Genomic DNA, 26350 nt, shown 5'->3' with positions numbered 1-26350 from the left:
GAAAGAGGCTCGGAAGTTTGTTGGCAAAGGGGGCACGGGAGGCATGGCCCACTTTGGCAGAAATTCAGGCAAGTTCTGCGTCGTGTGCTATTTCCCTCATTGCTAAAAACCCAAAGGACTTGGGGAAAGTATAGGATAACTAGTCATCGCTGAAGATTTCTTGATTAAGCACTACGGTGAGATGGTCAACACAGAACATAAAAAAACACTCCAATTTCATACACTTTGGTGTCCAACAAAATGGGACTCTAACATACTGAAATTAGGAAGACACTCACTGAGAAAAAGAATAAACCTCCTGCATTCCCCTCGCAAACAAGCACTCTATACATTAGAGTACAATTCAGTTTGGCAATTTTTTGTGTGCTGATGGAACAAAGTACACTGCCCTCCATCCACAGTCATTTGAAAACAAGCAGGTTTTTGCTGGGCCCAGGCAACTGATGGCTCTCTGCTAACTGTAAAATGTGGGCAGAACCACTTCTGGTTTGAATGAAAAGAGAAGAGTTTTTATCCACTTATGAAATTTGGAGTGATCTGTGTGCAATTGTGGTGTGCAGTGATAATTAAAAATAATATACAAGCTAGATAAATAAAAACTAATGTTTCTTCAGTATGACTTTGTACTTTGTCTGTAATTTATTAAAAACTGTAACAAGATACTTAAAAAAGACTAGATACAAAAGTAGTTAAGCTGCTCACGAACATAAATTTTTTCCCCAAAATGTACCTTCAAATAATCATGATCTTATAAACATTTTACAGTTACCAGGTAGTGCCTCGGCTGAAATTTTATAACAGCTCCAGACACTGAAGAAAGTGTCCAGGTTTGACTTGGAGATGGAGCCACCTCCTGACTGACTGCTCAAGGAAAGAGGGATACAAAAATGTTGATTGTGAACGATTAAATACTGTACATTGGCTTCCTTCTTATGTACAAAAAAAATTCCTCACTAGGTTATACAGATTACATGCAAAACATTAGTGGTGGTAATTAGTGTGCCAGAGTCCAATGCAAACAGATTTGCAACGGCAGTGGTTTTTATAAGCAAACGTGAATGATTTCAACCCTTAGGTCTAACTGGCAAGTTCAATATACATGATGCACAACTGCAGCCAACCACAAAATTTAACACCATTTCTTCTTCTTCTTCTTCTTCTTTTTTAAAAAAGGTTAAAATAAAACACAGAACATACTTCATCTTTTATTTTGCAATTCCCTATTCCCTCTGTAACAAGAACCTTTGCTGAAATGCCTTCCACAAAGGCAGCAGTGAAATTCTGAAAGAACATTTTACATGTTTGTCCCCCTCCACAAAAAGCTACATCACAGTGTATTTTGTTCTGCTGTCATCTTTGGCTGGGATCTGGCCAAGAAGTAAACAACTAGCAAATGGTTACAGTCCGACACTGCTAGTTCTTCTTTGCCTCTTGAGTTGCAAACTTAATACAGGAATGTTGCATTTAGTCATTGCACTACCAGCAAGGGGGAGAGTATGACAGCATTGACTTTCATAAACTTTTAGAGACAAATGGAAAAAATCTACAAAAAAAACTAGCTACTAATAATTACACAGCAATGCACATATTATACTCTACACAAAACCAAAATTTTTGGTCTTAATGGCGAGTAGCAACTTCTGTTTGAGAATCTGCTTAGAAGAATAAAGTGGAACATAAAGGCGAGAAATACATGTGTTCGCTGTAGGAAGGTGCTGGTCATCTGGCGGCCTGATTGTAATGGATGGCATGGGCTGAAATCCCTCTTCACTTGCAGGCAAGGATGGGCTGGAGGTCCAGAAGTAAACCTGTGGGACAGGCAAAGGGAAGTAAACAAATATACGTTAAGACGTGACATGATAGCTATGTTTAAATATGTAAAAGGATAATATATTGAAGACTATAGAATAGAGTTTGAAGAGACCTCATGGGACATCCAGTCCAACCCCCTGCCAAGAAGCAAAAAAAAAAAAAAAAATGCGTTCAAAGCACCCCTGAGAGATGTCCATCCAGCCTGTTTAAAAGCCTCCAAAGAAGGAGCCTCTACCACACTCCGGGGCAGACAGTTCCACTGCTGAACAGTTCTCACAGTTAGGAAGTTCTTTCTCATGTTCAGAAGGAGCAGGCTTGTTTTCTGCTGCTCCACAGACTTGAGGTGCATCCACACCAGTGGTTCCCAACCTGTGGTACATGGACCACCAGTGGTCCACAAGAACTAAAATATGGTTTTCAGCCTCACTGTTACGATATTGTTGCAACGATGGTCTAGCAAAACCCTCTTATAGTGCTGGGGCTTATTAAATATGGTTTTCTGTGGGCAAGCAGATGGTGACTACTGGATGGTACATGTTCTGTATCAGAAACTAGAGCTGTTTCTGAATCGGCACCCCAAATAACCAAACTGAATCTGAAGTTGACCAAAAACTGATTTGTGACCCTTTTGTTGGAGAGTGGCTCCTGGCCAAAGTGGTCCCTGATCAAAAAAAGGTTGGGAACCACTGATCTACACTGCTGAATTAATGCAGTTTGACACCACTTTAACTACCATGACTTAAAGCTATGGAATCCAAGGTGTTATAGTTTTACAGGGTCTCTATCCTTTTCTGCCAAAGAGTGCTGGGATCTCACCAAATGCAAATCTATTAGGAGACAATGCCTCTAGAACATGGCCATATAGCCTGAAAAAATCTACAACAACCCAGTGATTACAGCCATGAAAGCCTTTGACAATACATTGCAAATCTATTGTTTAAATCTCATAATCTATTGTTTAACTCTACAATCTAAATGCTCACACAATGAACGTAAATCATAGCTTATCTGGGAAATAACTCCACTGTCATAGATGCAAAAAATGTGAATGCTTGACAAGAAATACATTAACTTTTACAAAAAGGAATACTTACTAGATCTTGCCTTTCAGTCATACTCATCTTCTCAACTATGGACCAAAACCAACGTTTGAATTGTAAAAGCTTCTCAGCATTTTCTCCTGTTAAAAATGAAATGAATGAATACAAGAAATGATGATCCGTCGTATTTAGTTTCTTTATCAGCATGTTTATTTAATGGAAATATTTTCATTGTGCAATACCTAATAACTTTTGTGTTATGCCAATAAAAGATCTGAAAACAGGGATTAACTGGGCTACTTTGAGCAGATAAATAGTAAAAAAAAATCTTGTCCATTAAATTACAGTTTTCTCTAAGTGATCAGGTCTCACTTTGTTTAAAAACATCAAATCTCTGTATCTGTTATATCTGAAAAGATACCAATGTGAAGCACTCTAAGTGAATCTGAACTTTAATTTTAGTTGGGTTAAGTTTGAAGACTTAACCCAACAGTCAAGAGATAAATACAACAGACAGCCTACAGACTGTATGCAACTACTACATCTATCAATCAATGGAAATGATTTTCCCCATCCCTCCCTGCAACCTGATCTGAAGAGCTCTGGAGAACATCTAGGGAGCAGAAGTATTTACAGCGGAAAATAGAGGAACAAGAACATTATTGTTGTAACTCATATAAACAAGGCCTTTCATACCTGATTCATCATTGAAAGAAGTAAAGCTGATTAGCATTTGCACATTTACTTCACCACAACCATTTACTAAAAGCCTGAAATCTTCTGCTGTCAAGTCTTCTAATGAATTCTTAGGAAGAACATCCAGCAGACCTTTCCTCATTGCCTGAAAAAACCACAATAAGGTCAATATTATCCAAACATGTTTGGCTGGTTATTAAACAAGCGATGAGCATTAGTACTACTGTCTGAACAATTTCTAGCCCTCGTACACAATTCTGTATACCATGCTGAGTATTCTGTTACATTCTGGTGAGTACCCCAAGAGAAATGTCTGTTGTGTATCTCAAGACATACTGTGGAAATTACTCACTGGGGCTTTAGAGGGACATTCCAAATACTCGGGATTGCCACTTAAGCCTAGGCTGTCAAGGTTCTCCAAGGATCTCATTAGCAGAGTAACTAAACAATTCCCTTAGCATTCCATTTCAGATATAGATGTAGACACAGGAACTAAACAATTCTCTTATCATTCCATTTCAAATATAGATATAGACACAAGAATCAAGGGATTATCCTGCTAGTTCTGTCAGGCTTCTAAAATAAAGAAAGGATCTGGGAATTCTCCCTGAGACAATCAAGAGGTGCAACATCAGATACCAGATGAGGAGCATAAACTAAGCAAATACTAGGCTTTGGCCTTGCTGTTTAAGCCAGTCAAAATCGATGGCCATGCAATATACAAGCATGAAGAACTGTGAATCAAAGATAGTTTGAACAGCTGATAGTGGTAAGAAAGAATTAAAACCACATATATTTTAACTGTCCTCCTGAAATGAGACACTGACCCACTCGCACCAATTCTGAAAAGGTAACACAATGGTTATTCAGATTCTTTCCCCAAATCAACAATGATCCCTAGGCCCAAGAGATAATTGATACTATTGAGGATAATGGATCATGAACTGTTAGGATCACAACCTAATCGCAGTAGCAGAGTTTATTTGGTAACTGATGATTGCTGGGCATGTAGATACTTTGTTTCCGTTTGATGCTTTCAGCAGACAATGATGCAAGCAGACTTCTTTTAAAGATAACACATTTTGTTTACCTAGACATGATAACTTCATGTATTTAAAGATACAGGCACATTTCTTGTCAAGGGTTAAAACTACAGTAACGTTTCAGAGTTTGTATCTTGAACTTACAATCTTTAACAGTTTCGTCATAAACTAGGTTGCTTTATAGAGCTCTCTTTAACAAGTATTTACTTTCAAATAAAATGCAAGCCTCAATAGCTTCTAACTTTCTAACATGAGCTTCTGCAGTCTGACAGACTTCTATACTCAAGATAATTCTCTAAGTCATTCGTCAACTGACATTCCCTGTCATCTTGTTTAAATGCACACGAGCGCTCCATATAAATATTGTCAATGTAGGTGTCCTATAAAAAAATGTCACTGAGTGTGAGGTGCTTTCTTAAATTAAAAAAATTAAAATAGAACACAAAATAATAACTTCCCCCAACACAGTTGCACATACACAGACATATTTATCTCTTCTGCTACAATTTTTGTGCTAGGCAGTAACAATTCTCCTAATGTGGCTTTTCCTACCTACATATATTAAACAGCGACATCACATTTAGTACACTAATAATAATAATAATAATAATAATAATTATTATTATTATTATTATTATATTATTTGCCCACCTTTCCTCCTGACAGAAGAGCCAGCATGATGAAGAATTCTGAGCACTGCACTCTGGAGCCCAGGGTTCAAATCCTTGCTTTGGCCATGAAAACCCACTGGGCAAGTCATACTCTCTTAGGCCCCTTCTACACTACCCTATAAAATCTAGATTATCTGCTTTGAACTGGATTATATGGCAGGGTAGACTCATATAATCCAGTACAAAGCAGATAATGAGGATTATCTATTTGATAATCTGGATTATATGACAGTGTAGAAGGGGCCTTAGTCTCCAAGGAAGGCAAAGACAACCTCGCTATGAACAAATCTTGCCAAGAAAACCCCATGACAGTTTTACCTTAGGGTCACATGACTTGAAGGCACACAAGACAAGATGTCAAGTGATAGAACCTTTATGCCAAATATTTTCTGCCCCGAGAACCTGAGGGATATTGTTGCAATTTTTTCCCTAAACTTAGTATCTTTATTAGTTATGTAATAAATAAACATTGTTACAAATGTATGCCTTTCAATACTATCAAGGTAAAAAAAAATCATGTCACTTACATGTAGTGGCTGTTCTGCAACTACCAACATTCTATGCTCTGCATATTTCCGGACATATTCATAAACATTCTGAGGAGTGACTGGTATATTTACACCATTAGAAATAAGCTCAACCTGGAAAAAATAATGCAACAGAACTTCAATTGATGAGAGATTTACAGCTTTAACTTAATATAAGTTTATGAAGTTTGCAATTTCAATTACTGATATTAATTCCTTTTTAAAAATTAACCGCAAAAAGAGTTAATGGTTCTGAATTACTAACATTAAACTGAGCATACTTTCACTTACCTGTCCTCCACCTTCCTCTTTGCATAGGTCTATTGCAAATGCTAAGTCCATCGCTGCAAAAACAGCATCAGCATCTGTACTTTGGGAAGCGAGGATAAGTTGCCGCAAACTCTCGTACATAACCGGATCAAAAAAAGCAAAATCGTGCCAGTTAACCTGAAAACAAAGTATACAAATGAAAGGCTGCTTTTACTTTTACTGTCAACCCAACACATCTAGCTCTGTTTACGGTCACGTACAAACCAGAATTAAACATGTTACACTATCCGCTGCAACATCAGAAAGAGAATAGAGTACATAGTAAAAAAGGTAATGGCTTTCCCTGACATTAAGTCTAGTTGTGGCCGACTCTGGGGGGGGGGGGGGGGGTAGTGCTCATCTCCATTTCTAAGTCGAAGAGCTGACTTTGTCTGCAGAAGCCACCTAGGACATGCGGCTGGCATGACTGCATGGAGCACCGTTACCTTCCCATCAAAGCGGTACCTATTGATCTGCTCACATTTGCATGTTTTCCAGGTTGGCAGAAGCTGGGGCTAACAGCTGGGGCTAACAGCGGGAGCTCACCGTGACCTGGCTTCAAACTGGCAGCCTTTCAACTGACAGGCTTGACTACAGCTGTTTAACCTGCTGTGTTAAAGCCGGCCCGAAATTGCTGTTCGAAAGCAAAACAATGTGATGAGATAAATAGGTACCGCTCATAAAAAACGGGGGAGGTATTCTGAGGCATCCAGAAGGAATGCAGGTGATTCAATCCAAAAGGAGGAAGTTACATTACGAACTAGCTCTTCTTCAGGGAGATTGAGCAACAGCACCTCCTGTGGCCGGAACCAAGCACAACACCTTCCAAGATGCCAAAAGATGAGGAAAGCCATTATATATACCTCTTATCTATGTATAATTGTCTGTCTAGTTGTGTATAAAATGGCAATCAATGTTTGCCGCATGTGTATGTTCTGTGATCCACCCTGGGAGTTCCCTTCAAGGTGAGAAGGGTGGAATACAAACATTGTAAATAAATAAATAAAATTTATCCTCACATTTTAAACTGAAAATCACAATTTAAATCAATGCAAATTGCACCTCTATGATTATTGGAATATACAAATGCGCTTACCTTTCTACCAAGAAGAACTTTAATTACATGCCGATTTAATGTGATGGGACAAAGTTCATTCTGCAGCAAACACAACCCTAGAATTCTGAAAATCAATATTGAGGTTAGTTTTCTAAAAGAAAAAAAACCCTCAAAAAAGGCAACATTAAAGTATAAAAAATGAGAAGTCAACACCAACATTTATTTCCCTGTGCAGCAACAGGTGAGACTGGTGGGAAGGTGGAGTTGAAGACATTTTATAGTAATACCATTGCCCCTCCTAGCTGCCATTTTTCACCTGCTCATTTTGACAGATTATTTTATCAGAATATAGGTATCCAGGACAGATTAAGAATTGTCCTGTTGGCATACTGCCCCACCAAATGCTCAAAAGTCCCTCTTCCTAAACTAACTAAACCGGTCTCAGGTGGAGCTAGTATCCTTTCGGCTTATTGTTGCGGGAGACTTCATGATAAATATTCAAGCTGAAGCTGCAAGATGAGGACCTATGAAGTCAAAACTTCATGCCATCCACAACAATGAGTATTGTCCTAAATGAAACAGTTTGGACCTGGATTTCTGTTCCTGGAAGTAAGACAATGATCTTGGTATGGAGGAACTCTCTCGATACAATTAGGTAACTACCTGGTAGACTTTAAATGCACTAGCCTCTGCAGAAGTGAGAGGTTAATTAAGATAATCTGCCCAAGAATTGTTTCTGGTGGCTGTTAGGGAATGTCTCATTGTCTCTACAAGCAAGTACCATGTCCATTTTGGAGCAATCTCTTGTAGGGGGGCCTTAAGCTCCCTACAATCTATTTCTGTCTCAATTGAGGCCTGATTACAAGTTTGTTTATTTTTTCGTGTCAGGAGCGACTTGAGAAACTGCAAGTTGCTACTGGTGTGAGAGAACTAGCCACCTGCAAGGACATCACCCAGGGGACGCCCAGATGTTTTACCATCCTGTGGGAGGCTTCTCTCATGTCCCCGCATGGGAAGCTGGAGCTGACAGACGGAGCTCACCCCGCTCCCTGGATTTGAACCGCCAATCTTTGGACAGCAGTCCTGCTGACACAAGGGTTTAAGGTCTTGATAGACAACCTAACTAAGGAATTAGATACCAGGCATATATCCCTATTGGCCCTCCTGAATCTCTCAGTGGCTTTCTTTATCACCAGCCATGGTATTCTTCTGGGCTGTCTTGACCTGGAGAAATTCACTATCCTGCAATGGCTTCATTTATTCCAGGAGACATTGATTCCAAAGATCAGGCTCAGATATTTCTGTTAATTATTGTCCTGTGACATCCCTTTGGTGCTATGCCTGGCCCAATGTGCTATTTAATATTTACATAAAATTGTTCGAAGAGCTTGTTAACGGAATTGGGGCTTGCTACCCCCCACATGTTCGCAACACTGATTCAGGATTTGTGGTTTTGACAGTTTCATGGTTGGTGCGACTGTTTATATTGCAGCTAGGGCGTCGCACCACCTATCACTGCAGACCGTTGCCCATGTTCACAACACTATATTTCACTTTTTCATCTATATTCAAGAAACCAGAACCTGGGTCAATAGAAAGCAGCTAATAAACAGAATCATGTTCTGTTGAAAGAAAATCAAGAAAAGGAAATCAACTTGTACTGGATGTGATTGTGCTCATTCTGCAGATGCAGGATTCAGCTTGGATATATTCCTAAATACAGTTGTAAATGCAGATTTCCAGGTTTCAGAAGTTATCAGGAATGCCTTTTGGAAACTGAAGCAAGTGCACCAGCTGTCACTCTCCGTAGAGATATCAGATATGGCCACAGTAACTTATGCCTTAGTTATATCCTGTAAGGATTACTATAAGTTCTCAATCAAGGTGCTTTTTAAGAAATGAAAGATACTCTAAAATTCGGCGGCTCAGAATGTTCACTGGGTCTGATAGTAGCTTCTCTATTACTACAGCAGCACTAGTAACTGCTCTGTTTTGAGGGACAATTCAGCTCTGGATAACTGAAAGACTATATTCTCCACATAAGCCTGTCTAGGTTTTGAGATCTGCAGGAAGTCCTTCCCTTGATCCCCACTTTCAGAGGCAGCTTTGGTCCTTGATAGCAGCTCTCACTGCCTTCCGATGGAGGTTGAGTTAACGCTCCCCCCTGCTGCTCTTCCACCAGCAGGCAAGGATTTTTTCAAATAGGCTTTCAGCAACAAACTGATTCTCACAGAGATTTTCACAGTAGATGTGCACACAGTTGTAATATTTTAGCTTCTAATGTGAGGTTTCTAAATAGTTTTAGAAATATAATTTGTTTAATTTGTATTTAATCTTTATATTTTTGTGGTTTTATTGGATCCTTTTTTAAAATTATATTAGGAAGCTAACTTATAATGCAAGCCTGAGGGAAAGGAGGGATATAAAAATACAGAAATAAATAAATATTACATTGTTGAGACTATTGTAAGTATGGTATTTAAAATTGAATCTTATTCTTACTGTTACTTTTGTTTACATAATTTGGAATACATGTCATTATTTTTCAAAAAAATGCTGTAGAAATCCAGATAACATTTTACCTGCCAATATTTCTGAAACAATTTAGCCTGGCTTCTGTGTTCTTTCCAGGCCTTGGTGTATAAAAACCGCGCTTTCCAGGTTGATAGAACAGTGGTGCATTATCATCACCATCATCTGTGTCATCTAACTCCATATCCACAACGCTGCGACTGGAACCATGTCGTTTTCTATTTTCCTTTAAAGAACAGAAATAATAGCATAAAATAAGACACTTTTTAAGTACAAAAATCCTGACTGCTGAGCTATATAGCAATACCTCAGCAGCTACACAAAAAAGCAACCTAGTTAAACCAATGCTAATACTGTGGCAGTTAAGTAACTGTTTCTGAAACACAGAGTTACATCTACAGTCTGGAAACTTGTTGGTACATTAAACTAATACACCAGCCTGCATCGAGAGGGAGTACGTTTTTTATTGCATTGTTAGCAATCATAACCACAAAAATCACAGTGAACACCATGATTCAAGCATGATGCTTTTCAAAGTGTAATATGGGAAAATCTGAAGGTTTTTTTCACAAATTCCAAATTGCTTTTAAACATTTTATATGATCTATATAAGGAATGTAACACATTATGTACTTATCCACCTTAACAGACATTTTACTATGTAATACATTTTTTGTTCCTGGGTTATAAATGTAATTTCTTAATTGGTTCTATCATAAAAACATGGAAAACATTAAACTGCAAAAACTTTGTTTTTGTGGGACATCCTGCAGCACATTTTGCTTGTTTTTCAATAAATATCTCATATAGTTTCAACCAATTCAACATAATTTGTAGCAGCCACAAAAATTAAGTTTCTGGAGTATAACAAGTACTAGCAAAGTAAGCACTGAACAATTAAACAGGAAATAACACTGTCAAACCAGGAACAGAAAACATTTCAAATGTTGTTATATAGTGTTCAGGTACATGTTTTCCTTCCTTCCTTTCATGCCAGGAGCCACTTGAGAAACTACAAGTTGCTTCTGGTGTGAGAGAATTGTCCATCTGCAAGGACGTTGCCCAGGGGACGCCCAGATGTTTGGTGTTTCTACCATCCTTGTGGGAGGCTTCTCTCACGTCCCCACATGGGTAGCTGAAGCTGACAGAGGGAACTCAACCCACTCTTCCTGAATTCAAACTGTTGACCTGTCAGTCAGCAGTCCTGCTGGCACAAGGGTTTAACCCACTGCGCCACCAGGGGTTCAGGTTGTCAAGCTGCTATACTCTTTCCATTGGGATGTTTTATGTGTCAGCTTTCTATATTCTCTCCCTAAAAGGATGTTTCATTTTTTGTGTTTCTTCAGTCCTTGGGAATTGGGTGAGATTTGCAGGCTAGGATTTGACTACTCTTGTGCTAGACTGAAGAGATCTTCTTGGTAAATCCAGCTTTTTTCTCAGGGACCTCAATGTATTTCTTCTCCACACATGTATCTTTAGCAGTAAAGTAATTAAGGCACAATTAAAATGGATGTCTTACTTGTACTTTATCAGAGGAATCCAACAAACCAAGGTCTAGGATGCTATCGGCCCCATTCTCCCTTTGAGAGAAATGAAAGAAAATATGTATCAGAAAGAAATATAATTAGTGCAATCTTGGGGGAATTTGTTGTCCCCGAGGAGAGATAAAAGAATTTGTGGAAATCACAGAGTGCACACACTTTGAATCTAACCCTCAGTGCTATATTTATATCCTGTATTTTCTTCCATGGAATTGAAAGCAGCACACATAAGATCTTCAGGTGCTCCTCTGCTGAACTGGAAATTCCTCAGCCCCATAGGTAATTTAGCAAAGCTGTGCCTTCAAAACTTTTGCTTCTCCGTGCAGTTTAGTATGAATATAAAATTACCTTCCATGTGCAATGATAAGTTCCATAGCCTCATCAACTCTTGCACGAAGTGAATCTTCACTAGCTAACAAGAGAAGCAGCTGAGCAGGAGACAATTCCAGAAGCATGCCTGTGATTTTGCTTGCAAATGCCTGGAAACAAAGGATTAGTAACATATTTTAGTAAGGAGAATCAAGATTTGAGAAGACTCACTTGCCTCACACAGAGATCCACATCTATCTATCTATCTATCTATCTATCTATCTATCCATCCACACACACACACACACACACACACACACACACACACACACAAAGATAATTGCCACCAAAGGATAGGGAGACTTCATGGAGGTTCATGTTATGCAGGGAAAGGGAGGCCTGCAATCTCAATAAATTAATGTGATCTGGTGTGTATGTAGGCACAGACGTCAATGAAAGCATATTCAAAAAGTGGGATCCTCTTGCTTTAGCCCTGCCCACTGTTATCGCTACAATGAGAAAAATCATACAAAGTATGTCAAAAGCCCCAAATCTGTCAGTCTTAATACACTGTATTTGAGAAACAACTATTTCCCCTAAATTAAACAAATGAGTAGGTTGGACTTACAGGTTGCATAGCTTGTACACGAGGATAAAGCCTTTCACCCAAGGCCTGTCGATGTGCTGGAAGAGGATCAGGGTCATCACTAGGATTCCCTTCTGAGGCAGGTCGAAAAGGCCTTGTGTCAATGGAAAGTTGCCTTCTAAAGTCCCTTAAAAAATAAGACTTCGTCAAAAATTGTCTGTTCTGAGAAAGGCATATACATTGTGGGTCTACTTTCCAATGTCAAACATTTGCTTGTCTTTGTATTAAGCAGCAGGCTACCCTACCCTGGTTTTTGCTTCTATCTCAATATAGCACTTCTCTGAATACAGTAGCAAAGGCTGAGAGCTTAGTGCATCCCAGGAGAACCTTTTAAAAACGCACCAACTCATTTTATTATCTTTGGTGCTACTTTGAGAGAAAATGCTGCCACAACCAGGCATTCAAATAGGCCAGAAATGGTTCTGAGAGTAGAAGAGATTGGTGCTCCTTTGGGGTTCTCTTGGGATGGACTAATCTCTCGCATTTATCACTCTGCTCAGAGAAAGGGATTATTTCTTTTTTTATAAAACTATACCCTAACTTTTATAAAAGTTTAATGATGAATAATAATGTTTTAAATGTATTTTAATCTAATGTTTTATCTTTTGTATAATATTGTTTGTAATACATTTGTTTTGTATAATGTTGTTTGTAATGTTGTTGGCATCGAATTGCTGCTGTTGTAAGCCTCCCTGAGTCCCCCTTCAGGGGTTGAGAAGGACGGGGGTAGAAATGTTGGAAATAAATCAATAAGTAGAACAGGAACCACCTTTGTCTCTAAATAGTGTTGAAAGATCTTTCTGAATGCTCAAATGGGAAAATGGCAGCAGTGGTACTGATGCTTCTTCATAGATTGACCCTTGGCTTATCCACAGGCCATATCAAAATGCTTAATTTTGGATCCAAAACCTGCCTATTTGTACACAAATAGATACGGTATACAGCCTAGAAATGAAATTTACTATAACAAACAGTTTACTGATGCAAATAATTTTCTGATTAGAATTTAGGTATAAAGAAAACTACTTACCTATCCCTGTCTCTCCGAGAACCAGTTCGCAAACCACTGCTGTTTCTCCTCATTTCTCTCTCACGTTCTCTTTCCCGATCTCTCTCTCCTCTGTTCCGTAGTCTTTGCATCAGACCTAAATGGAACAGGCACATTTTAGACGGATAAAAATGCGTTTTTGCTATCAAGCTCCAGTTCATTCATAAATATTACAAATTATTATGAAGGTGTGAGACCAGAAGGCAAACTGAGCTTGTAATAATAGTTAAAATATTTAAACTACAAATAATCACATCATCATTCTTCTTATTACATTTTTTCTCTCTCTGCACCCCTACACTTTTTGTCAGATATTTTGGACTACAACTTCCATTATCTCTAATCAGCAAGACAGAGTAAAATAATAAATGTAATAATAATAATAATAACAACAACAACAACAGAGTAAGTAACTTTGACTTGAGTATAAGCCAAGGGGGGCTTTTTCAACCTAAAAAAGGACTGAAAAACTCAGCTTATACTCGAGTCTATATGGTAACTTTTCTATTTTCAGTATTACGCATAGCACACGATACTTACTTGTATGTGTCCCCTTGTTAGCATTTTGAATACAATCTAGATTTGGCAGTTTCTCATTTGATAAGAAAGCTTGTGCAATAGCGGTATAAAAACTCCGTGCTACACCACTGCCTTCTCCTGGTTCATCTTTAAATGTCACTTTTACCCTATGGACAGCCATTGGAGTTGTAGCACATCTGCGCCCAAAGTGATTGTTCAGCTGTCTCATTGTTTGCTGAATTAGAAGATCTCTATCCCGATCAACCTAACAGAAAGAATAAAATAAGACTTTAAGTTTCCAATGAAACAGTCAGGCTATGGAAAAAAATGTCCTACACTTAATTCCACTTCAAAAGGTCCCTTAGCTTCAGCCTCAGGCATTTCATACTAAAGCAAATTCTTGTACAAATAAAATACAATAATATATATAATAGGGAAAGAACTGAGGATGAACAAAATGCTGAAAACCATGCTGAAGAAAAGTCTGCTGAAACACAAAAATGTTGCAAATTCTTAGAAAATTTAAGTTCTAACTCTAAAGAGGACAAATTCCACACAAAGGAGAATAATTGTAAGTTAATCATAGCAAGCTATCTTTTTTATATAATGAGGAAAGCAGTAATCACTTCTACCCAGTAAGATAGCTAAAATAGAGACTGAAAGATCCCTCTTCCCCTTTCTGTTTGATCTCTCTTCCCCTTTCTATTTTTGGAAATTACACAAAAATGGCCCCCTGAAAACTACAAATCTTTTCGTGAACTGTGATTTGGACCCAACTCTACTATTTACCCTCTTGATCAGTCTCATTTGTAACAATATTTCTAATGGTTAGATCATGTATATCCTGGTTTGAAAAACACCAGGGATGTCTTAACCAACATTTCTACTGAAAGTCATTTGGAAACAACAGTGTAATATTAGAAAGAAGCTACTGCACTATACTTCATTTTCTGAACCAAATGAATATCAGGAAGACAAAACTAAATTTTACCTCTAATGTTAAATCTCTAGACTGCTGGTTTCTTAGTTTTTCCATCTCCCGGCGGAATTTGGATTCCTTTACTTCAAACCCTCCTAATTCAGTCAAGATCTAGAAAGTAAAATTATATATTAGTTACAGAAAAAGGCTACAGTACAAAAATAACTGCTTTCAATTTAACAAAATGCATACCGATCCAGGTTCTGCTCCTACATCTTCCATAAACACCCTGCCAAATAGTTCTAGGGAGAGTCGCCAACGTCCAAGCAGCATGTCATGAGAAATAACCATTCCCATGAAACTACATTGTGGCCTGTCAGACAAAAAACAACATCAATCAATGAAGGTGTACATGAAATTATTGTACATATTAAACATGCTAATGTGAACGATCAGATGCTTCCAACAAGAGATGTCAAAATATGGTATTGCTGCATTAGAACAATATAAATTCAAACACAGTAATTAAATGGCAAATTCAATAACATTCAAATGATAAACTTTATAGACATACACACACTCACATCAAAAATTTAGATTTTATCCTTTTCATCAAAATTTAGCTGCCAAATACATGTGGCAACATCTCCCAAGACATGTTAGCTGCCAAAACTGAGATGAAAGAGTCCTGTTTGTAACGCAGCCATTTCTGCTCTACCTCCTTTCCCCTTCTACCAGTGACATTGCTTCTTCATTCGCAGCAGGAGCATCAACGTTTTATTTTAAAATGTCACGGTATTCATTTGCCCAAAGCAATTCTTCTCCTCTTCATTCACACCCCTACCCTCCATGCATTTTCTCTTTCTCATTTCCAGAAACATCAGATAATCAACTCCCCACTTCTCTCACTTTTCTCTGATGTATTATTTCTGTCTTTTCGCTTTTTAATGCCTTTCCCACACAATCCAGAACTTCTCTTTCATTCACTCAATTTCTGTCCTCTCTATTTATGTAAGCTGTGAGAAGGAGCAACAGAGGTTCAAGGAGGGAAACTAAAAAAAAATTGGGCAAGAAGTCAGTCCTTTCCATTCCGATGCATCCCCAACCCTAAAAGTACTAGTTTCTCTTAATAGACAGATAGACATGAGTATCAACTGCTCAGCAAGCAAGGAAACCTCAGCCACTATACTAGTGGATCAGCAAGGATGCTAATTGGAAAAAATCATAACCAATAATGTTGCCCCTTCAAAAATATGGGTTTAGCAAGTATGAAGGAAACAAGTAAGCAACAACAGACAAAGCCACTTTCTAAGAGAACTTCAGAGAAGAAGTATCTTCCACAGTATCTTGAAAACATCTCCTTCATTTAGTGCCTGGGAATAATGGCAGCAATCAAACCCGTTCCTCAGGATGCATAAGGATCTCGTGCAACCTGTGAGTCATTTGAATAACCTCCAATACCTGAAAGATGTTAGCGGTGGACCTTCACTCTCTGTTAGCCCAATCTCAGCCAATAAACTGCTTTTCAACTGTGCTGCAAGATCATGAGCTGATGGGCCTGGCTTTGAACTCTCTGATTCCTCTGAAGGCACATTTTGTTCTTCTTCCTTCTTCTGCCGATTCTGCATGCTCATAACATTTTTTAAATTGGCTGCATATGACATTTTGGTTGGAAGAACCTAAGTGAAAAACATAATAAAATAATACTGTAGATACTCGATCAGGATATCTTTAAGGTAAATGTGCTAATTCAATCTGTAATATGATGATGTAGTCTTAAGAACCAATCTCTAACATTAGCTAAATAAACATACTAATAATAATAGTTAAACCAGATTGTTTGGAATTATCTGATGAATCCAAAAGAAATACAATTAAAGATAATGGTTATTGACAATTTTATTTATCAATATTTCAAAAGAAACAGCACTGTATTATATATGTGTGTGTGTGTTAAACTTGAGCCAAATAACCCAAGAGAGGAGAGATATTCCAACATGACAGTTTGGAACCTGCCAGATCTCGTGTTCGAAAACACTGTATTTCTTTTAATATCATCTTACTAGCTTATGAATTAAACTTTGCACACATGGGAATAACAAATGCAAAGGAAAAGTTTCAGACAAAAAAAATTCAAAACAGCACTATTTTTAAAAATTCTTCAATAAGCATATTTCTTTTTTTTAACCCCTTTTAGACATTTGAACTCTAGAGACAATCAAGAGAACATCTAGCTCCTTAGCCAAATAAAAGTGGGAGAAGACACAATTCTCTGCTTTATGCAATAGCCTTCCAGAGCCTAGAATAAATATCATAGTGGTCTCATGGTCCTTAATGCCAGGATAAAGTATCCAGAAGACTAAGTATTAGACAAAAAGGGATAGAGACCACAGTAATAATTACACCTTACTCCACTTTTGGAAGGAGTGCCACAAGAAGGGTAATGAAAGGAAGGTTATGGATTTGTAACATGTAATCTAAGAAATTCATACCTCAAGACAGTTTCTATCCATGGTCACTTCCATCAAGCACTTTCCACTATTGGCAGAGGATGAATATAAACCTTGACTTGGACGCCCAAACAAATCTTCTTTTCTAGCATTTGGCTGAAAAACAACAATTATCTTGGAGTAATCTCATTCAAATTCATATTCGTGCAGATACAATACCAGTGAACACATACCACAATGGCTGTTAATATACACATTTCTTGCCCCTCTTCCCCTACCTTCCCAAACTTGTCATTTTTTTTAGAATCTCAGCAATACCCTTAAGATAACCACAGTGGGATTCTGGAGAAGGGACAAAATGAGGTGGTAAGAGCTCTGGGAAGGAAAAGTTAAGCTGGGAAGTGGGCTCTGTTACAACATGGAACAAACTGTATTCAGAATTTGTTTCAAGTTAAATACAACTGAGGTTCTTCCACCAAACATAACCAAGAAGTTATTCAATGGAGAACAACAGTTTCAACTGCTCAACGCAGATGTAGGCTGTAAGATAGATGACAACCAGCATTTGCCATCTTTGCAAGTTAGCTTTCAGTGATTCTGCTCAATGAGAACCATTTCTCAACAATCAAAACATACTTAATTGATAAGGTACTGAGTCTTCCACTGTATATATTAGTAATAAGCAGAGCAGAACATTCTAACTTTAAGGGAATTTTAAAATTTTACCAGTTACCTGTAACAAATGTGGCTGGTCTGCCAGGGGAATGGCTTCTGCTAGAGGAACTTCAAAAGGATTGGGTGGGATACAGCCAAGAAACGTCATGGAGTCTGATCGTCGGAAGAACGGGTGATTTTGGCCTGTTTCTGCTGGGAGGGAATCATCATCCTTGTCATTGAGTGCAGTGCCTAAGAATGAGACAAGTTGATAAGGGTGGAGTGAAATGAAGAAAAGAAAAAGTCTGGGCAAAGTGTAGGATCATTAAAAGCAATAGAAAATTGAGTAACATCAAATTTTGTATCCAAAAATATTAGAAACTATTCAAAAATTATTAGTCAATCTGTCTCCAAGTCATCATGGTTACTCTGGGGTCATTTGTTTTCACATAAGATTTCAGGTTCTCACTTCTTAAGTAAAATGTGCCTCTTTTCAAATATATTCTGGAATATTGTGTAAATCCACCATGGCACTATTTTTAATTTTATTTAGAGAATTTATACCCCATAATAATAATAATAATAATAATAATAATAATAATAATAATTGTCCGATGTGTGATCCAATTCAACAGCCAGGAGAGTGCCTGCTGTGGACTCATTTTTGTACCCCAACTCCATCTCCCTGAAGGGACTTGGGGACGCATACATAGGAACAAGCCTGAAGAGGCACAGATTAAAAACACAATGCAATAAAATAAACAACATCACAATAACATAAAACAACATTATAAAACAACCAATAACCTGAACAGTAATAAATACTGAACCTCAGAGGGTAGGAGCTTGTGCAATAAAGTTTTAATCCATCTATGGTGGTGGGACTACATGTGCCTGTGGGACAAGAGACTTCGCTGCTGGAAGATTTTCCCATGTCAGGCAAGCTTTTGCTAAGATGGCAAACTAAATGTGCCAAACAGTCACTCGGGGAGTAGGGGATGAGAGTAGCATCTTAACTAACACTCGTTAGTGCTATGCAGAGGGAAGTATGGTAAACCCCTTTTGAATTTATTTTAGCACAAAATCCTCATGAGGAGACAATCCAAATGAAACAAAACAATGCCAAAAGATGAAACTACCCAGACATTAACAAACTGTGGGGTACAAAGGCTAATGATGCAATCATTTAGCTACTGACATGCTCAGAAGTGAAAGGGAAGTCTGAAGCTACACAACACATATTTTAGAAAAATGGAATGTGAGAAACATGAATCAGGAGAAGTTAGACAAGTAAAACAAAAAATAGAATATTTAACATTTCAAGAGTTGGGCTGAGCGTGCTAAAGTGGACAGAAAGTGTTTTTAATCCCAAAATACACTGATCAACAAGGTGTCTCTACTTGATCTAATCCTTCCTCAATTATATACATACTAACTTTGATTTGTGTCATCATCATTTTCATGTTCCGAATCCTCATTGTCAAGGCCAAGTTCTAGAAGTTCTCGAGTCCTTAAGAAAGTGAATGGTAGAGCATTTTAGATGCAGAAAACTAAAATTATAAACAGAGATACAAAAGAAGTAATTCAAAAGATTTCACTGGCTTTTTCCATGCTCTGATATTAAACAGTCATCATAGCCTTCCTATACTACATACAATGTGTGTATATTTTATTATACAGTGCTACAAATAGGGTCATGTTCATGGACAATCATAGCAGTCTGATAAAATTAAGACAGAGGTGCTCCACTTTGTAACAAAACAGTCTTATAATTTGTTTTGTATTTTCTGAAAAGTAAACAAAGAAAGCATTGTCACCATAAAAATTGTGTAGATGCGCATGTTTAATCTATTCTCATCTTCATTAAGTCCTTGATTTAAGATTTTATATGCATCATCTTCAAAACAAAATTATGGAATAAAGATATACTTCACAGTTTTAAATTGTATTATTGAAAGCAGAGAAAAATACTACCACTGTGCTCTCAGATCAACAGTTATCTAGATTTCCATTATATATACCTTTTCCGCTCTAACTGAGGTGTGTCCAATGTTGTCTGCTGGTTCATTGCTTTAATCCAATAGATGAGAGCTTGAAAAACATATGCTACATGCTTCAATGAGCAGACATCCAGAACAGGGAGAACATCAGAATGCTCATCATTGTGCGAGCGCATCAAGGAGAGGGCGTAATTCAAGAAGTCCCCCCTTGCAGACATCATGCCCTGTCGAGCGCTGAGCAATGTAGCACGCCTGCAATCATATAAAACAACAACAAATAAATAATACACATTACAGATGCTGGACCAAAAATGTATCATTTATAGCTCTGCACTAGAGGGTGATACTATGCAAGAAATATTAGCAGTGAAGTTGGATTCCTGACATAATGTCTTGGATTGGAATTAGTACTTATGTAGTCAGGGTGAGGTGGAAGTAATGCACTCGAATGCAAGATACAATTGTTAAGACGCTCCTTCATACCTTCTTCCCTCCAAAGTCCTTAGGCTAGCTTCCTCGCGTGCTGTCATCCTCTCCCTTCTGGTTGAGTTCTGTGATGCGTGCATGGGATGGTTTGGGTGCCCTGGGTCTCCAGCCGATGCAAGCGCAGACCCATAACGGAGCTGGGCTTCAGTGGAGTCCATAATGCTCACCATCCAATTCCAAGTAGGAATAAGTTTTTCCTCAACATAGTTCTGAAACAAAACAAAAAAGATTGTCAGTCCTCTACGAGCACACAGACACAAAAACACACAATCTAGTTTATGTCTTAAGAACTTAAACCAATTCTAATCCATTAATTTTTTATAGTCTTTCTCTGTGTAGTTTATACAAGTTATCTTCTTTGTTTGCAGATTTCTCTGTATCACAACGTGAGTGAAATATTGTACAGCATATATTTTTTGTATATAAAGGTAGTAAAATAATTTTAAAATTATATGGAAGGGGAGGAAGTAATGTGAACAGATAAACATTCTTGTTAAGGTGAAATTCAAACCTTTTACAGACTTGTGGTGCAAAGTGATAGCGGGAAGTGTGGTTTCCTTTCAATGATATGAGCAAATTTCCCTAAAATCTTAAGAGTGGGACAGGCTTACATAACTCTGGAATTAACAAGGGGCTGAAGCCTTTCTCCTCCAATGAAAATTTACTGAGGCTTTCTGTCAAGCTCCTCTGATCCTCACGTATCAGACACATTTTCTACATCAGAATGCAATGCAATAATGCTTTTGTTTCCTTCAGTCTAGCCTGGCTGTAATCCAACAGCTTGACATTGATAATGGGCAACCCCTTTGTCTTATCTGAAATCAGCACAGCTTCAGAGATACATACATGAACACTCAATCTTTGGTCCCTCTCAATTTTCCTACAATCCGTTGTTAATATCTCTAGGCCACTCTATTCCTCAGTTTTTGCCTCATTAGACCAGCTTATCGACTGGTTCTCAGACTGAAAGCATGCCTATGATGAAGTTCTGGTCTATCATGGGAGAGCAACAGACAGAACTAATGACCGAGAGGGGCCACAGAGACTTGTTTCCAGCTTCTTTCACTGTTGCAAGGGAGAATAGATGGAGGTTTGCATGGATATTTAGACAGATGGCCACCTGACTAGCAAATAGGGCTGTCGATGGATGGATGTCGATGCCCTGACTCCTTTGGATTCTGGACCCAACCACTGGTGGAATGAATGGGGCTCTCAACATAGAACACAGTCTTCACAGTCTGGGAACTAGAGAGTGCTTCAATAGGTACACTGACCATCCCTTTACAAAATGTCTGATTCTTGATCTTCAGCCGCTATACAGAGTGGGAATAACACAAATCAAACAAAAGTAAAGTGTTTACAGGGCAAAGACAAAAGGAACAAAGCTAGCAAGTAATTATCAAGAATATATATTTAGAAGTACTAAAGCAATTAGAAGTATTAAAAGTTGAAAGGTTGCCCTTAAAATATTAACATGGAAAACAGAATATTTCTGTTGCTACCTACCTGGAGATTTACTGCATCCTGGTATGTCAGTTTCACTGCAGCTGGGATCTGAGAGTACACCAAGTGATTGTACTTGGGAATCAGGCCCATTAAATCTGATATCTGTCGGATCACAATGCTATATGCCCTTGCCAAGCTACTTGCTGACGTTAAATAGCTGCTAGCATTGCTGGCCTCGAGAGCAGCAGCTGCCGCAGCTGCACTTGTGCTGATAGTACCACTCCGACGCAGGTTGGATGGATCAATGTAAATCAAGCCTGCTGAACTTGCTGAAGCAAGAAAGAAAATACACAGTGATTAACAAGTGAATGCAAGTCAGCTTGAGTATTTACCTCAAAGAAGACAGTGATATTACAGCCTATTCAGTCTATAGCCCTTTCATTATCATTATCATCCATTTTTATTACCCGTCTCTCCTGATAGGTCCTGATAGGCTCCCGGATATGTGTACAACATAATACATGGCAAGAATTCAATGCCTCACAGCCATATAAAATCAATACATTACATATATAACAACAATAACATATAACTATAAATTAAGATGAGTTAAAAACTATACAAACCATCAGACAAACCATAAAATATTAACACATTTAGACATTGCATTGATTAAAACAAACTCTGAAAATACCTGCTGGAGCAGAGGTACTGGATGGTGCAGTGCTAGTTGTCCTCTGATTCTGGGTGTTGCGTACAGCCCACTGCATTGAGCGGGGCGCCTGGGCAGCACCATTTGCGTGAGAGCTGCTTGTCGTTCGCTCCAAAGGCTCATCTAGCATAAATGTCTCCTGCTCAATATCATCACTCTGGCTGCTACTGCTATCAGAATCGCTGGTGTCATTTGACTGAGAGTCGTCCTCAGAGAAAAATGCAGGAACACTGCTAGCGCCTGCAGAATAAATATAAATCATGAGGATGGCGCCTTTAAAATTTTGTGTGAAAAAAAGATCCATTAGGGGATATTGTAGTGTTATTGACTTCAGTGCAAATTACCTTTAGTGGACCAGGAAACCAGATTCCCAGATAATCAGTTCTTCTACAGTAAATTATTTTTTCCATATTGTGAGAACTATATGGTTTATAAATTTAAGTTTTGCATTTGTATGATGGAAAAGGATCATTCATACAACCCAAAACACAGAGCCTTCCAAGGCTACCCCATCTTTGGGAGAGATAAAGCGGGGTATAAATAAGTATAATCATCATCATCATCAACATCATCAACATCAACAACAACAACAACAACAACGTCCTTGAAGCTAAAGCAATTTCTGCTCAGACTGTTTTTAAAATGAGTCAATCTAAATGGTGCAAAAATGAAATCATGACTGAATGTAAATAAAAAGTATATTACCTGCTTCTGATCCTGCTGTAGCTGCTGTGACAACACTTCTGCGCCCACTAGCATTGTCCTGATTGCTGTGGTTGCTCTCACTGTCACTCTCCGTTTCTGCTGCCGCTAGTAGATCCAACTCCATATCACTACCTAATTGGATGCATATTACATTGATGGAAATTTGTTAATACAGTACATTATATTAAAAGAATATTTGTATATTATTTGAAAAACTATTTTCCATTTTAATCAATGCCATTGTTTACCACCACTGTGGAAAGGCATGTTTTTTTTCCCAACTTCTTGTTTTATATAGCTATGAGTGAAGATTTCTTATACCATACACTAAGACACAATTACTGCCTTGCACATAGCAATATGACATTCTGGTAATTAATCCAAGGCAAACCTGTTCTATGTTAGCCACGAAAGGGAACAAAAAGAATCCATCTTAGGCTATAGTCCTATGTGTGTTTGCTTAAAAGTAAGACTCACAAAACTAAGTAGGTCTTACTTTTTAATAATCTATACAAAACTGCTTTACATGTTTTGACTGTGAGTGAAAATCTAATTCAGTTTTTCTGTTAACGAAGTTTATTTTATCAGCAGAGTAAAGACTGATTTCTGTTGCTGCTTCCCACACACCCTCAATATCTGCTCTAAAGGACTGGACAACACCCCAGAGAAGATTTTTCAGAGGACACTGAAAGAAGAAAAATAAACTGAGACTACTATGTGAATGGCATTTCACTTAAGCAAGAGTGGCTTCCTTTCACTCTAAGTGCAATGGGCTAATAAACATGCTGAAATATACCATCTTCATCATGCTCATCATGCTGTCCTTCTGCTTCAGCATTTTCCTCGCCATGTTCTTCTTGTTCATCATGATGGTCCTCCTCTCCAGCCACCCCCTCAACTACTTCAACCTGTAATAAGAAATGTTTACACTAGGCATCATTTTATAACTTTTAAGGACCTATATTGCACAAATTAAATAAATTCAATAAATGCATTAGCCTTGCACCTTCTATTCAAACTGTTAAAGAACTCTGCTATCAATATGAAAGATTTCAAAGGCACAACATCATAGCATTTAGCTATCAAATCATTGAAATATTTAAATCCAACTACATCATAACTTCTCTGGGTGGCTGATGTACAACTGTTTATATTTCTGTAAAACATATTAAATAACTGAAAACTTTTTGCTGTCACAAGCTAAAATGGTTTTTTTTAGTCTTTTGTAACAGCAAAGTTGAACATGTTTTGGTATCCTATGTTGTTTCTTGTCTTCAATTTGCTCCCAACTTATGGAAACTCTATCATAGGATTTTGGTCACAAGTCTTCCTCTACACTGAGGAATATGTGTAGAGGAAGAATATGAATATGACTTCCCAAAGTCAACCAGTTGTTTCCATGGCTCTGCAGGAATTCAAACTCCACTCTCACAAAGTCCTAGTCCAACACTCAAGCTACTATCAGGCATGGGCAAACTTCAGTCCTCCAGGTGTTTATGACTTCAACTCCCAGAATTCCTAACAGTTGATACTCTATTAGGAATTGTGGGAGTTGAAGTCCAAACACCTGGAGGGCTGAAGTTTGCCCATGCCTGTACTACAACATGCTGCTTGTCCATTCGTTGCTTTGCATATTTACTGCAATACCGCTGTAACACCACAGGCTGTGTTCTATGTATTCTAAGATCAAATGACTTTAATTTCTGAAAGCGACCTATGTTAAAATAAATACAATGTGCCTATTGAAAAGGATTAAGACACTAACCTCTTCCACATCTGCTGACACAATGTCATCTTGTTCCTCATCTCTGCCACGAACAGGCTGAGACTGACTGATCCGCCTTTGCTGTGGATTTCTAATGATATAGGAAGACTGAGACTGACTGGAACTATGAGAGAAACAGATGGGAAAGATGAAATATAATAAGAAAATTAATACAATAAAAGAGAACCAGTTTGAGAAAATGTGTGGCCGAATAGTTATTGTTCTGTGCAACTGTCATAAGCCCTCATCAGCACAGATTGTTTATATCATCCTGTCTTTTCCCTCAATAATGTGATCCAAGGTGGTTCACATTTTATTTACTCGTATTATTCATTAAAATATTAAAACAATATTACCAATTGAAAAAAATTAAAATAGGGGAAAATATACTAAGAAGATCACCAAATTAAAACAGCAGAAACGTCTAAAACAGTTAAAACCATATGCAGATACACTCTCTTTGAAAAGCTTTAGTAAGCCATGTCTGAACAAAGCAATTAAATGACAGGCACAGCAAAATATAGTATGTTATGTTGAAACACATGTTACAGCCAATGATGAGGAATGATGGAAGTTGCAGTCCAACAGCGCACACATTTCCAATGTAACAGCCAGAAAATTCTCCATAAGAACATAACCTCCCTGTCCCAAATATATCAATATGTTACAAGGTAATTATTAACTTGAGCTACTAGCACTAGTAGATTCTGCAATATATTTTGCTACCTTTCTAAAACTACAAGAATGCTCCATTATCATTCTGATAGAAATGAGACAATTCTTAAATGCTTGTTTGTATAGAAGAACAGTAATAGTGTTTATTGCTCCAAGATGAACCTATTTCAAAAGAGAAAGCCCAATACTCTGCCAAATATTGTATACAATTAATATTTTTAAAGAGTAATTATAAGAATAAACCACACAGTGCACTTACCTGCTGGACTGATCCGACGATGGCCGTGGAGGCAATGGTTCAACCGAGAACAGTTCTTCGCTCCCTTGCATTGCATCGATGCTAGTGCTTGCCAATGTGAAAGGTGCTGTCGGGCGTGCGATGCCCATTCTGACTGGGATAATGAGCGATTCTGCTACATTGCACAATTCTTCCACAGCATAAGGTAGCAAAGCTTGGAATACACGTTTACATTTCCCAATTGGCTGTGGAATAAAGTTACTGGAAAAGAGATGGAATAGAAAATATGCTGTTTCATGTTGAAAGAATACAGAAAAATGTAAAATAGGAAAACCTTTAAGGCCTTTGCCAGCACAGAACATAAATGTAACTAACTCTCTATTCCCATATCTAGTCCAGAGGCAAGCCCTATGACTTCTTCTTTGCAAATAATATAAAATATAGCCCCCCTATATGAAATATAACATATGGGCTCCCTGGTTGTGCAGCAGATTATCCAATGTTAATCTCATCTGTTCTTGAGAGCCAAGCAGGGCCAGCTTTAATTCAT

The 26350-nt window shown here is 37.9% G+C and overlaps 1 protein-coding gene across 7 annotated transcripts in view; it reads right to left on the bottom strand.

Annotated features, from left to right (window-relative positions):
• Positions 1-616: 616 nt before the first annotated feature.
• The window catches only part of UBR5 (ubiquitin protein ligase E3 component n-recognin 5), an 84980-nt gene continuing 59246 nt past the window's right edge, over positions 617-26350 (bottom strand). For 6 of the 7 annotated variants that reach the window (XM_060775684.2, XM_060775688.2, XM_060775686.2 and 3 more), the window contains 26 exons: positions 25822-26061; positions 24888-25011; positions 23919-24030; positions 23123-23254; positions 22400-22657; positions 21766-22034; positions 20257-20468; positions 19795-20025; positions 19210-19283; positions 17853-18025; positions 17162-17275; positions 16131-16348; positions 14922-15042; positions 14742-14840; positions 13772-14015; positions 13214-13328; positions 12166-12310; positions 11577-11707; positions 11207-11267; positions 9738-9913; positions 7195-7279; positions 6081-6236; positions 5790-5903; positions 3549-3693; positions 2907-2992; positions 617-1808 (listed from right to left, as the gene is read on the bottom strand). In XM_060775684.2, the coding sequence (XP_060631667.2) occupies positions 1596-1808; positions 2907-2992; positions 3549-3693; positions 5790-5903; positions 6081-6236; positions 7195-7279; positions 9738-9913; positions 11207-11267; positions 11577-11707; positions 12166-12310; positions 13214-13328; positions 13772-14015; positions 14742-14840; positions 14922-15042; positions 16131-16348; positions 17162-17275; positions 17853-18025; positions 19210-19283; positions 19795-20025; positions 20257-20468; positions 21766-22034; positions 22400-22657; positions 23123-23254; positions 23919-24030; positions 24888-25011; positions 25822-26061 (4048 nt within the window). In that variant the 3' untranslated portion in view covers positions 617-1595. The remainder of the gene's footprint in view (positions 1809-2906; positions 2993-3548; positions 3694-5789; positions 5904-6080; positions 6237-7194; positions 7280-9737; positions 9914-11206; positions 11268-11576; positions 11708-12165; positions 12311-13213; positions 13329-13771; positions 14016-14741; positions 14841-14921; positions 15043-16130; positions 16349-17161; positions 17276-17852; positions 18026-19209; positions 19284-19794; positions 20026-20256; positions 20469-21765; positions 22035-22399; positions 22658-23122; positions 23255-23918; positions 24031-24887; positions 25012-25821; positions 26062-26350) is intronic. The other variant, XM_060775689.2, reaches the window with a different exon arrangement.

The sequence above is a fragment of the Anolis sagrei genome, chromosome 4, assembly GCF_037176765.1.
Source record: "Anolis sagrei isolate rAnoSag1 chromosome 4, rAnoSag1.mat, whole genome shotgun sequence".
In the NCBI taxonomy this organism is placed as follows: Eukaryota; Metazoa; Chordata; class Lepidosauria; order Squamata; family Dactyloidae; genus Anolis; species Anolis sagrei.
Note: the sequence above shows the minus strand (reverse complement) of the source record. Positions and strands in the feature narration are given on the sequence as shown.